This window comes from Alligator sinensis, unplaced genomic scaffold (genome assembly GCF_000455745.1).
Source record: "Alligator sinensis unplaced genomic scaffold, ASM45574v1 scaffold436_1, whole genome shotgun sequence".
In the NCBI taxonomy this organism is placed as follows: Eukaryota; Metazoa; Chordata; order Crocodylia; family Alligatoridae; genus Alligator; species Alligator sinensis.
The window spans coordinates 2,014,923-2,026,280 of record NW_005842172.1 but is presented as its reverse complement, the minus strand read 5'-3'; the positions used below and the strand labels follow the sequence as shown (position 1 = coordinate 2,026,280).

The 11,358-nt window shown below is 42.0% G+C and overlaps 1 protein-coding gene across 3 annotated transcripts in view; it reads right to left on the bottom strand.

The window, feature by feature from the left end:
• The window catches only part of LOC102374647 (neurabin-1), an 83,798-nt gene that overhangs the window by 31,380 nt on the left and 41,060 nt on the right, over positions 1-11,358 (bottom strand). The window contains exon 2 of one of the 3 annotated variants that reach the window (XM_025206805.1): positions 7,416-7,520. The exons of the other annotated variants lie outside the window; for them this stretch is intronic. Coding sequence (XP_025062590.1) covers positions 7,503-7,520 — 18 coding nt within the window. The 3' untranslated portion in view covers positions 7,416-7,502. Of the gene's footprint in view, positions 1-7,415; positions 7,521-11,358 lie in introns of those variants that run through there. 3 annotated transcript variants of the gene reach the window in all.

The following is an 11,358-nucleotide window of genomic DNA, read 5'->3' as shown; positions in this document are numbered from 1 at the left end:
GGGACCTGAACCTGTTCAGCCTTCACAAGAGAAGGCTGAGGGGGGACCTGGTGACCGTCTATAAACTCACTAGGGGGGACCAGAAGGGTTTGGGGGAGACCTTGTTTCCGTTAGCGTCCCCAGGGATAACAAGGAATAATGGCCACAAGTTGTTGGAGAGTAGGTTTAGATTAGACATCCGTAAGAACTACTTCACAGTTAGGGCGGCTAGGATCTGGAACTGACTTCCAAAGGAAGTGGTGCTGGCTCCTACCCTGGGGGTCTTTAAGAAGCGGCTTGATGCCTACCTGGCTGGGGTCATTTGAGCCCAGTTTTCTTCCTGCCCAGGCAGGGGGTCGGACCTGAAGATCTACAAGGTCCCTTCCGACCCTACTTCTATGATTCTATGCTTTACCTCAGAGTTTGGTGTCGTCGGCAAACTTTGGCCAGCCCACTTCTAACACCAGTGACTCATCATTGATGATGTTAAACAGTATAGGCCCTAGGACAGAGCCTTGAGGGACCCCATTGGTGACCGCACACCAAGACGATTGGCTTCCATCAACCACCACCCTCTGGGTCCTAGCACAGAGCCAATTCCCCAGCCAGCAGACCGTGGTGAGGTCAAGGCCGCAGTTAGCCAGTTTTGCCAAGAGGTGATCATGGGATACCAGATAGAAGGCTTTTCTGAAGTCAAGATATACGACATCAATCTGTTCCCCCTTGTCCAGGTGATAGGTCACTGGTCTTAAAAGGAAATGAGATTGGTCAAGCAAGACCTACCCGCAACAAACCCATGCTGGGTATCCCTCAGGATATTGCCATCAGCTAGTCTGTTCAAGATAGCCTCTTTGATAATCTTTTCCAAGACTTTCCCCAGGACACAGGTGAGGCTGACGAGCCTATAGTTTGCCGGATCTACTTTCCTCCCTTTCTTTAAGATTGGCAGGACATTGGCCTTCTTCCAATCTTCGGGCGCTTCACCAGAGCACCAGGAGTTCTCAAAGATCCGTGCCAGGGGCTGAGCTATGATGCTTGCCAGCTTCTTGAGTACCCTTGGGTGTAAACCGTCAGGGCTGGCTGACTCGAAGGGTTCCACCCTGCCAAGGTGTTCCTTCACGATGTTAGCTTCAATGGAGGGCAAGGAATCTCTGTCATGCAGGCCTCCCACAGTGGGCAGGGGCATCCCATGGGACTGGTGCAAAACTGATGCAAAGTACCCATTAAGCAAGTTTGCTTTTTCATGGGCATCGGTTGTCAGTTGTCCCATCTGGTTTAGCAGGGGTCCAATGTTGCCCTTGCTTTTCCACCAGCTCCCCACTTATCTAAAAAAGAACTTGTTATTGTCCTTGATATTTGTAGCTAGCTGGAGTTCCATCGCAGCCTTGGCTTTCCTGGTTTGCTCTCTGCAGGTCCGGACCAGAGCAGAGTATTCCTCCTTGGTTCCAGTCCTCCATCCTTTGTAGGTCTTCCTTTTATGACACAGGAGGTCCACCAGTTCCCTGGAGAGCCAAGGGGGCTGCTGTGCCCTTTTGCTGCCTTTCCTCCAAGACGGGATGGACTTTGCTTGAGCATTCAGGATTGCTTCCTTGAGAAGCAACCACTCATTCTGAACTCCCCTCCCCTTTGGGTTGTGGCCCTTTAGGGCCTCACCGACAAGCCTCCTTAGCTTGTCAAAGTCACCTTTCCTGAAGTCGAGGACTTCTGTATTACTGACTGACTTGCCAGCTTTACGGCAAATGGTGAAGGTGATCAGCTCATGGTCACTGTCACCCAGCTTCCCTTCGATTGTTAGGTCGCTGATTAGGTCGTCCTCGGTTGCCAGTACAAGGTCGAGCAGTGCCTTACCTCTTGGTCCTGGGATCACACCCCAGGACACCTCCACATGCTGATCCAGCATACTACCTTGCTTGCAGGGTTCCTCATGCATCTGGAACCTTGGCACGGGGGAGCACCAATTGCTGCCACCGCCCCCCTGCTGCCAAGTTTTAAGGCCCTTGGGGAGCCCCACAAGCTGGATGGCATGGCTCCACAGGCCAGAGCTGACCTGCAGTGTGGGGGGTTGGGTGGATTCAATTCTTTTAATCCCCTAGAGATAATGGCACATTTAAAATATGACAAGTGGATGAATCGAAACCCACTCTCACAGGAACTTCATAAGAGCTCTCCAAGCCTAGTATACCTGCCAACTGTAAGATATCAGACCTCCCTATAAAAGTCTCCAGAGAACTCTATATCCTATCAGCTATCCTTCCCTATTGTCTCACCTCATCTCAGGGGGAAGCAAAGCTGCTCCTCAGCCTGAGTTTTCAGCAGAGGGGAGTAGGTAGAGGTTTGTCTACTATAGCTGCCTAACAGCTGGCTAGAGCGCAGCTACTCCTACCAGTTCCGTTGCATCTCATTTCTGTATTCTGAAGGATGAGGGATTAGGAGTGATATTCCAAGATACTCCAAATGGTTCTTTACTTATGGCCTGGGAGCAGATGAGTGAAAAGACTGCTGGCACTGCCTGACTTTAGGCGTGGGAAATTCTGTCACTGCTGCCCAACCCCCAGGCCTAAGAATAGGGAAATAAACAGTCATCGGGTATAAGGAAATAAGCAGTCAGCTCTTTGCCCCCACCTGGAGCTAAGGGTTAGGAGTTTCATAGATTTCATGGACATTAGGGCTGAAAAGGAACTTGGAAGATCATCGAGTCCAGCCCCCCACCCAAAGGGCAGGAAGTCCGCTGGGGTCACAGGATCCCAGCAAGATAAGCATCCAATTTACTCTTGAAGGTGTTCAATGTAGGTCCTTGAACCACCTCCGATGGAAGGCTATTCCAGACCTCGGGGGCTGGGACAGTAAAGAAATTCTTCCTTATGTCCAGCCTGAAATGGTCTTGCAGTAGTTTATAACCGTTTGACCTCGTCATCCCTTGGGACGCTCTGGTGAACGAACGTTCCCCCAGATACTGGTGGTCACCCTTGATAGGGAACTTATAGGTGGCCACCAGATCACCCCTGAGCCTGCACTTTTCCAGGCTAAAGAGCCTCATAGATCTCAATCTGTTGTCTTAAGGTCTGTTTTCCTGACCTCTGATCATGCGCGTGTCTCTTCTCTGTACTCTCCAGCTTCTCCACATCCTTTTTGAATTGTGGGGCCCAAAACTGGACACAGTACTACTCCAGCTGTGGCTTCACCAAGGCTGAGTACAAGGGGAGAATGACATCCCAGGATTTGCTTGAGAAGCATCTATGGATGCAAGCCAGTGTTTTGGTCGCTTTACTAGCTGTAACATCGCATTGCAGGTTCATGTTCAACTTGTGGTCAATAATGACCCCCAAGTCTCTTTTCTTCCGTAATGCTAGCCAGTGTAGCACTGCCGAACCTATAAGGATACTGCAGGTTTTTCCTCCCAAGGTGGAGAACCTTGCATTTGGGAGAGGGAAGGGAAGGGGACATGTTATGTGTCTGGGCATAGAGGGGAATGATGAAATGCCAACTGCTTTGGGAGAGAATTATGAACTGCTGAGTCACTTTCTCCCTCAGACCATACACTTTTTTTTAAAAGATGTTTGCCACATATATGCAAATATCACAAAACTTATGGATATTTAACATCTTTTGCATTTTCTCTTCATGGTCTTGGCAGACATAACCATGCCCAAAAGACTGAAAACTGAGTCTCAGATGTCAATGTAAGGGGAAAATCACAATGTTTAATCTACTATGGTAGTGACTGAAATCTCACAATGTGAGATTTGAAAATAGATTATTTTTCACTCTGTAGCTAATCTCAGACTGAGTCCTTGTGGAGCACAAGCCAAAATGAACAATATAGGAAGTCACCATATAAAAAATAGTGGCATTTTTTAAAAGGAAACTGCAACCTATTAAAAAGAACTGATAGTGTCACAGTTTGTAGGATGCTTTACAAACATTGAAGAAAATGCTTCTAGTTCCAAGGAACATACAAAGATAGATAAAAACATGCAAAGGAGAAAGTACAGAGAAGGACCACAATGCAAAAAATGTAAAAAAAAAATCTGGAAAAATGAGTTTTAAGGAAATACAAAGTTTTTGGTTAATTTTTACCTGAAATATTTGAACAGTTGCCCAGGAAGACATATTAATTCTTATTTTTTCCAATTCCAAGAAATTGTACACAATCAGGCCTTTACCATGATGTTTCTTTTAGGCTTCCCCAACATTCTTTGACTCTGCTAATTTCAATATACACTACAACTGCACCATACATACCCATTAAGAAAACGGTTCTCTGGAATCTAATATCCTCATATTCCTTAATCTAATTCCGTTTTGTAGCAGTCAAATACTATAATTCATAGTCCATATAGTCAAGTTTCCCTATTACTCGCACTACCCCATTATTGGTAATTAGCTTCAGGATAGTTCCTTCTCTGGCTGGGGTCTCTTTGGAATCCCTATCATAGCACAAGTCTGTCTGCTTGGTTTATCTAAAAAACATCAGTAAATTCCCTATGGATGCAGGGAATACCTTGTTTTTTGAGTATCATATGTACTAGTCTAGAAATATATAATTGTCACTTCCTTGTGGGTCTGACGGCCTATAAAAGTAACCTCTAATCTCTATTTGTTACACCAGTAGAAGAGTGAGACTATTCCCCTATTCATAGCTAAAATGCAGCTCACCAGCACTACAGTGTCTCTGACATAAATTACAAGCTGTCATTCTCTTTTATTTTCTATTGCTCTTTTGAAAATTGTACCAATCTGTATTGGCATTTCTGTTATTGTAATTACTCCAATCACTTACACTAATTGACCACTAAATCATGGTTTCCCTGAGTTACTAATACCTCTTGCCATTTCCAAATCTCCTTGCTTCTGAGTTCAGTTAATAGAAAATAGTGACGTACCCTTAAATATAACAGCATGGACAGTGTCACAGTAAAATATTTCTAGTCTTCTGATTTCTTTTTTACAAGACAAATGAAATCCATTTGCTCAGACTTTTCATAAATTGTACGTTCTAACACCTCCAAAGGGCACAACAGCTATGGCCAAAAAGCAGCAGCTAACTTCTCCATCACTAAAATGACTGGAACAAAGGCTTAAGCTAGCAAATCAAGGGAAATTCAAATGTTGAGGCTAGAATTTTCACTCACTAAAAATGATTACAGAGAGCGGAGGTAATTGTGCAGCATTATTATTTTTATTGAGCTATAAGAAATTCAGTGATAAATCCATTAAATCTACTGTGAAGATGTAGTATTTTTCTAGAAAGTCAATTTTCTTTTACTTCACAATTAGTGAAAAAACCTCCAGATTTGTTGGGCTATAAAATTAAGAGATACTATATCTTTTTTCAATAAATGCCTTGTGGTTCTGACGAGTTCTTTCACACAATCACCTTGGTGAACAAGGTCTAAAGAAACAAGAAATCTTCAACTTAGGTTTACAAGATGATTTTTGTCAGGAAAAAGCTACTGAGTTGCTTAAATTAAAAACAAACTAGATTTTTAGTGTGTGAAAATAAGATTATGGTCAGCTGACACAGCATATGAATCATCCAAGAGGGGAGAATTGTAATCCTTTCCTGCTTAAAGCCTGAATTCTAGAACTAGGTCTGCCTATAACAGCAATTCTTTGTCTTTCCAGCCAGCCAAAAAATAATATGCATTTGGGGGTAGGGGTGTATCCATACATACATACATACATACATACATATGCAGTAAAAAGTTCCTATTCAAATTGCTTGAGGAAGTTATGTCAAAACCCAGAGTTGGAATGTTGTAGCTGTGATGATCCAGGAAATGTACAAGGAGCAATGGTATCTGACATGAGATCAATATAGGTCATTTCTTCTAGTTTTATGACAGAAGGTGCTACAATGAAACAGTGTTTAGCCCTGAATCTTTAAGTAAAACTGAATAAAAATAGGGATGGAATGTAGGGTTCTGGAGTTCATTAGTCATTCCATAATTGAGACAGAGGCAATTCATAGCATCTGACAAATCAGGATGTCACCTATGAACACTTACGACTCTCTGAGACATAAGGACTACCCGGCCATGCCTTCTGCCTGACTTCAGAATAGCAAAGCTAACTACTTCTCTTTATTTCATAATTGAGGCAGGATGGGGAAGGGTACAAGGATGGACAGGTCTAAGATTTTGAACAGGAGGTGCAGGTGGGTGGTGTTTCTGCATCATCACCAGGGATCCTGGTTTGCTCTGATTTAAAAAAATCCCCAAGTTTCAGTTAACAAAGTAACTGCAAATCCACATTTTCCTATGATTTAAATGAAATACCACTACATATATATATCTATACATTAGTGGTGTTTCATTTAAATCATAGGAAAATGTGGATTTTGGGTTACTTTTTTTTTTTTTTTTTTTTTTAACTAAAATTTGGGTTTTTTTTTAAATCAGAAAAAACCAGGATCCCTGATTATCACATATAGCATGAAACATTCTCTAGTTAAAGAGGAACTAGAAGCTTTACTAATATGCTAAGGGCCTAGCACTATATTATTCTGTTTAAGATCAAAGCAAAAATAAATATAACTTTATTGGAACATTCACCAATTTTTTAGATTGTATATCAAGTTTACAAATCACAAGAAACTAGACAAAAACGTTCAAAAAAGTTAAAAGACATTGTGTTATTAGTCCTATAGTCAATATATACTTAAATGTACATCTCTTATCCAGATCCATAAAACAAAATCTAGTTGTCTTGCATGTCATGACAGTACCTCCAATACTTCACTGTCAGTCATTTCAAGACCTGGATTAATATTACTACACCTGAATTAAAATTTTTAGCTAGAGCTAAAAACAGTCTTCAGGGCCATGAAATACAAGACAGACATTACCAGCAATGGCTAACAGACAGCAAAATTGCAGAAAAAAGGACAGTTTGAATAAGGGAACATCAAGACCAATAAAAAAGAGGCAGGGTCATTTACATCTATGGAATAAAAAGACATAGGAAACAGGTAGATTATAGTAAGCCATGAAGTCAAATGACCCTCTCAGTGTTGCCTGAATAGAAATGCCACTGTCCTTCCTAGGCAGTTGGTTTTGAAGTCTGGGTGGAGCAGAAATCAAAGGGGAGTGCAACTACATCCCCCCCTCCCCCACTCCCACCTCCTAGATCCACCCCTGGGGAGAGGGATGTGTATGTGGGACAAATGAAGTGGGAAACAAAATTTGCATTACTGGAAGAGTTAAAAGGATGAGAGAGCCATCTCAAAATGCCACCTGATACATGGGCTTGGTGAACTTGTGCTGGGCCTTAAGAAGGGAATTTGGAATGTTTACATTTGCTTCTACAGACAAAGGTCATCCTTAGGATCTCAAAAGAGACTCCTCAAGTTTGCCTTTTCCTAGACTTCCCAATTTGTTTCTGCATCCCGTTAACCAAAGCATCACCCATTTTGTAGCACTGATGATGAATCACTTACTGTCTGGAAAGTTCTGCATACTGATGGTTGTTTACCCACGATATCCATATTTGTCACAGTAAGTCACCAAAATCCACTTGCAACTTTATGTAGGATTTATCTCCTGCCAACAGAAAGGGTAAACTAAAAGCCCAGCTGTTTACCAGGAGTGATACAGGAAAGAAAGATAGGTAGGATACAGCCATGGTCGTAGACATTTTAACTGTTCAAATGTTCAGACATTGAACTTCGTGAAAGGAGGCTCAGTATGAGGACTGCCTTACTGGTCGCATCTACATGTGCACAGTTATTGTGCAGTAACTTAGGTTACTGTGCAGTAATCACAAATTACAGCACAGTATGGGGGAAAGTCTCTACGTGTGTGCCCATACTGCACAGTAACTATGGCGACTTATGCCAACTTGCATGTAAATTTGCTACCTGCATCATGCTTATTGTAAGCAGTTACTGCACAGTAAGGCACGTGTAGATGTCTTACTGCACAGTAGCCCTTCATGTGTGGACTGACTTGAGACTAATTTTAGTCCCAAATCAATCCATACACACGCCATCACTATGCTGTAACACCTGTACATGTAGACGCCAGCGTAAAAACCCCCTACTGTGCAGTAATCTACCGTGCAGTAAATTATTGTGCAGTAACTGACCATGTAGTAAATGCACATGTAGACACATCCACTGAGTATCATGCAGGAATAAATGTTTAAATCCTTCCTCACCCACATACAGGAAAATATTGATAAAACAGTTTTATCGGCAAAACTCCCTGGCCAAATACCTCCCATGATGCACGTATTTTCCCCCTACTGACTTACTGCAGTGCATCATGAGAACTGCATGGTCATTGTGAACTATTAGAAATGTAATCAGACTGGGAGAGGCACCTGACCTATAAATCCCCAGAGGCAACAGATGCTTTTTAATATCAAAACCAGCTAAAACATTTTTTATTTGGTAATCCTGAAATGTTTCATCTTGACACACTGAACAAAAACTGAATGCTTCAATATTTTGAAATTGAAAATTTTTCAGGCAAAAGTTTACTCTTTTCAATGCAACCAAAAGAAATGTTGGAAGACTGGTTTATGATATATAGTAAAAATTTCCCACAGGAAGCAGACTCCTTTTTTGTGGGGACAGGAGGGGCGTCTGTCAAAAAAATATTTTACATTTTCCATCAGCCCCACTTTGCAAGCATATTGTTACTTTGAGTTTATGTACACATTTAATCATCTTTTCTGTGCTACCTAACAAAAACTAAATCATTTTTTTCATAAATTTTTGTTTCCAAGACACTCTTATTAAAGAGAATCCATATTCTCTTGTTTTAAAATTGGTACTGATATTATAACTAAGATGAGAGTTGGTCAAAAAGGACCCAAAAGTGAGGTGTTGAGGAGACACTGTTATCCTCATCTGGTCTATATCAGCTACATCCCAGACAGATTCACATCTTCAAAATTTTAGCCAGTCATCCATCCCCACCCCCCTTCCCTCGCCTTAAATACCAGATTTAGTGTTTGCTCTGGCCAGTCAATGCGGAGCTGCATGCAGTGCCCACTCCAACTGGTCCAAGACTCTGCCACATGCTGCTCATATTCTGATCCAGCTAGAGTGGGTGCCATGTGTGGTGCAGTCCCAGATGAGCTTGAACAAGTGCCACTGAAGGTGCTGGGTCTGGCATGCGGGCATGGGGAGGAAGTGGGGGTTCCACCCTGCAGGGGGAAGGGGGAGTGAGAAGGGAAGGGGGAAGAAGAGGGTAGTATCCCCAACTGACCCAACAGGGGCCAGATGATGTGGCTCCACGTGTCATATCTGGCTTGCAGGCCTTATCTTTGATTCCCCTGCAGTAGCTCACTTCATGCAACCTACTATTTTTAATTGTGTATATTCTGGAGGCTGTATTAGCTCTCATACTGTGAGAGTCCTTCTTTCAACATTATCTGTTTCAAAAGTGAGGTTTGGCATAGGCAGTACCATGGATGAATTTACCTTTCAAATGTAAGGTATCAATAGCTACAGGAATCATAATGGAGAGATGCAGGAGGAATTCTGACTTCCCATACTATGGCCATCACTAAGATACCTCAAAACAGAATTTAGCATGAGATTTAGATAAAGCAAATACAGAGTATTTTTAAATAGTCTATATTTTAATGTGAGCAAGATGAATTGGCTAATAATCTGAAGTCATTGAGCATCTATTTTTTTCTTTCCATTGTACTCATGCCTATGATAGGAAGCTAGATGAATCCTCTTGAGCTTCCCTAATTAAAAAAAAGAGGAGATAATCTATCTTGGTAAACCTAAACAATTTCACCAGTGAAAACCTCTGGTGATTTTCCCTTTCTGCCACTGATAATGGCATCTGAAAGATAAAAATTTCCTTTCCTTGTTAATAAGATTGTTATATTTCTTCTCTCATTATTAAGGCTTGCACATCACATGAGTGGATGAGTTGAGGGAAATGTTTACAGTAGACAGCCTCATTACCTATGCTGGATTAACCCAAAATCCATAAAATCAAGCAAACAGCAGACACTGTTAAGACTCTTGATTGTTCTCCAAAGCATGTAGTCTGTACTTATATTTGTTTGGACAACTATTCCTACATCATAAACCTAGGCCCTTGATTCAATGACTGTATAGAACTGAAAAGAGACCTAATTTCAGCACAGCTGTCTGATGCAACTTCTTCAGAGGGGCTTAGTTATGCAAACAGCTATGCTTTATTTCAACAAAGTTGTACAGCTGACATATATTTGTCACTTCTGTACATCTAGATCTTGCGTGTAATATTGTCCCAGATTGAGCTGCAAAACTTAGTCTGAAAGTATTCAACTCCTCTCTGTCATGTTTGATCCTGCAGGACCAAACCAGTAGCCAGGGTGGTCGGCAGTAATAAACACTCTGTAAGTCACTTCCAGTGATGAAATATAAAATGTTTCCCACTTATTCTCTTATCATTTTTACTGTAGCTTTTTATACCTTAGCACAATAATATTTGCTTAGGATCAGGTGGGTTCTCACTGGACACATTTACACAAGATGCTACATCACCATAGAGAGAAGCTACAGAGACGTAGCACTGGTAGGCGCTAACAGTGATGCCGCTGCTGTGCAGTAGAGTCAGAAACAACTCATGTGCTACCAGGATTGCACAGTACCAGTGGGTACTGCGCAGTCATTTAGTACATGTAGATATGCCCAGTAGATGCAAACAGGATGAGATCCAAAACCTTTAATAGAGCTATACCAATTTAAACCTCCTAGAACTGTTTTTTAGTTCTTTAAAAATAAAGGATTAAGGACGTGTGCAGAAAAAAAAAGATCAGGCTTGCCGCTTTTCTTGGGTGGAGCTCCTTTTCTGGGCTGCTGTCAGGCTTCCTGCAGAGCGATGGAGCTGCACAGAGCCTGGTGCTTCGCTCCGCGGCTGTCGGGGCAGCAAACTAAAACCCCTTAAATGCCCCAAGTCATTTAAGGCACATTACGCTGCTGAATTTCCTACAGCAGCTGTAACTGATGCGGAATACGCCACTGAAGTATGCAAACACTGACACCATTAAAATAGTGCAAAAGCATTTAGCCCGCTTTAAAGTGTCATGCACACATACCTCTCGTTTCATTTACACACAGCCTAAGATCCCAAGATAATTTTCTAGTCCTCACTTCAGCACAACATTTTCTAGACCTCATTTAAGAGGCAGCAAAACGCATGCTAGGTTTCAAGAAACAAAACAGAAAGCTAGAAATCATGCGATTTATTCACGTATTTTCCTCTAGCAATAAACCTCAAAGTAAGCCATGACCCACTGCTCTAGCCAGCCACAGACATACACTTCTAAAGTTTCTTTCTTCAATAAACCCTAATGACTTACAAAAATTCTCTGAGAGATCCAAAGTCTAAATCTAAGGTCCTTAATCTTTAGGATCTCAGCAGG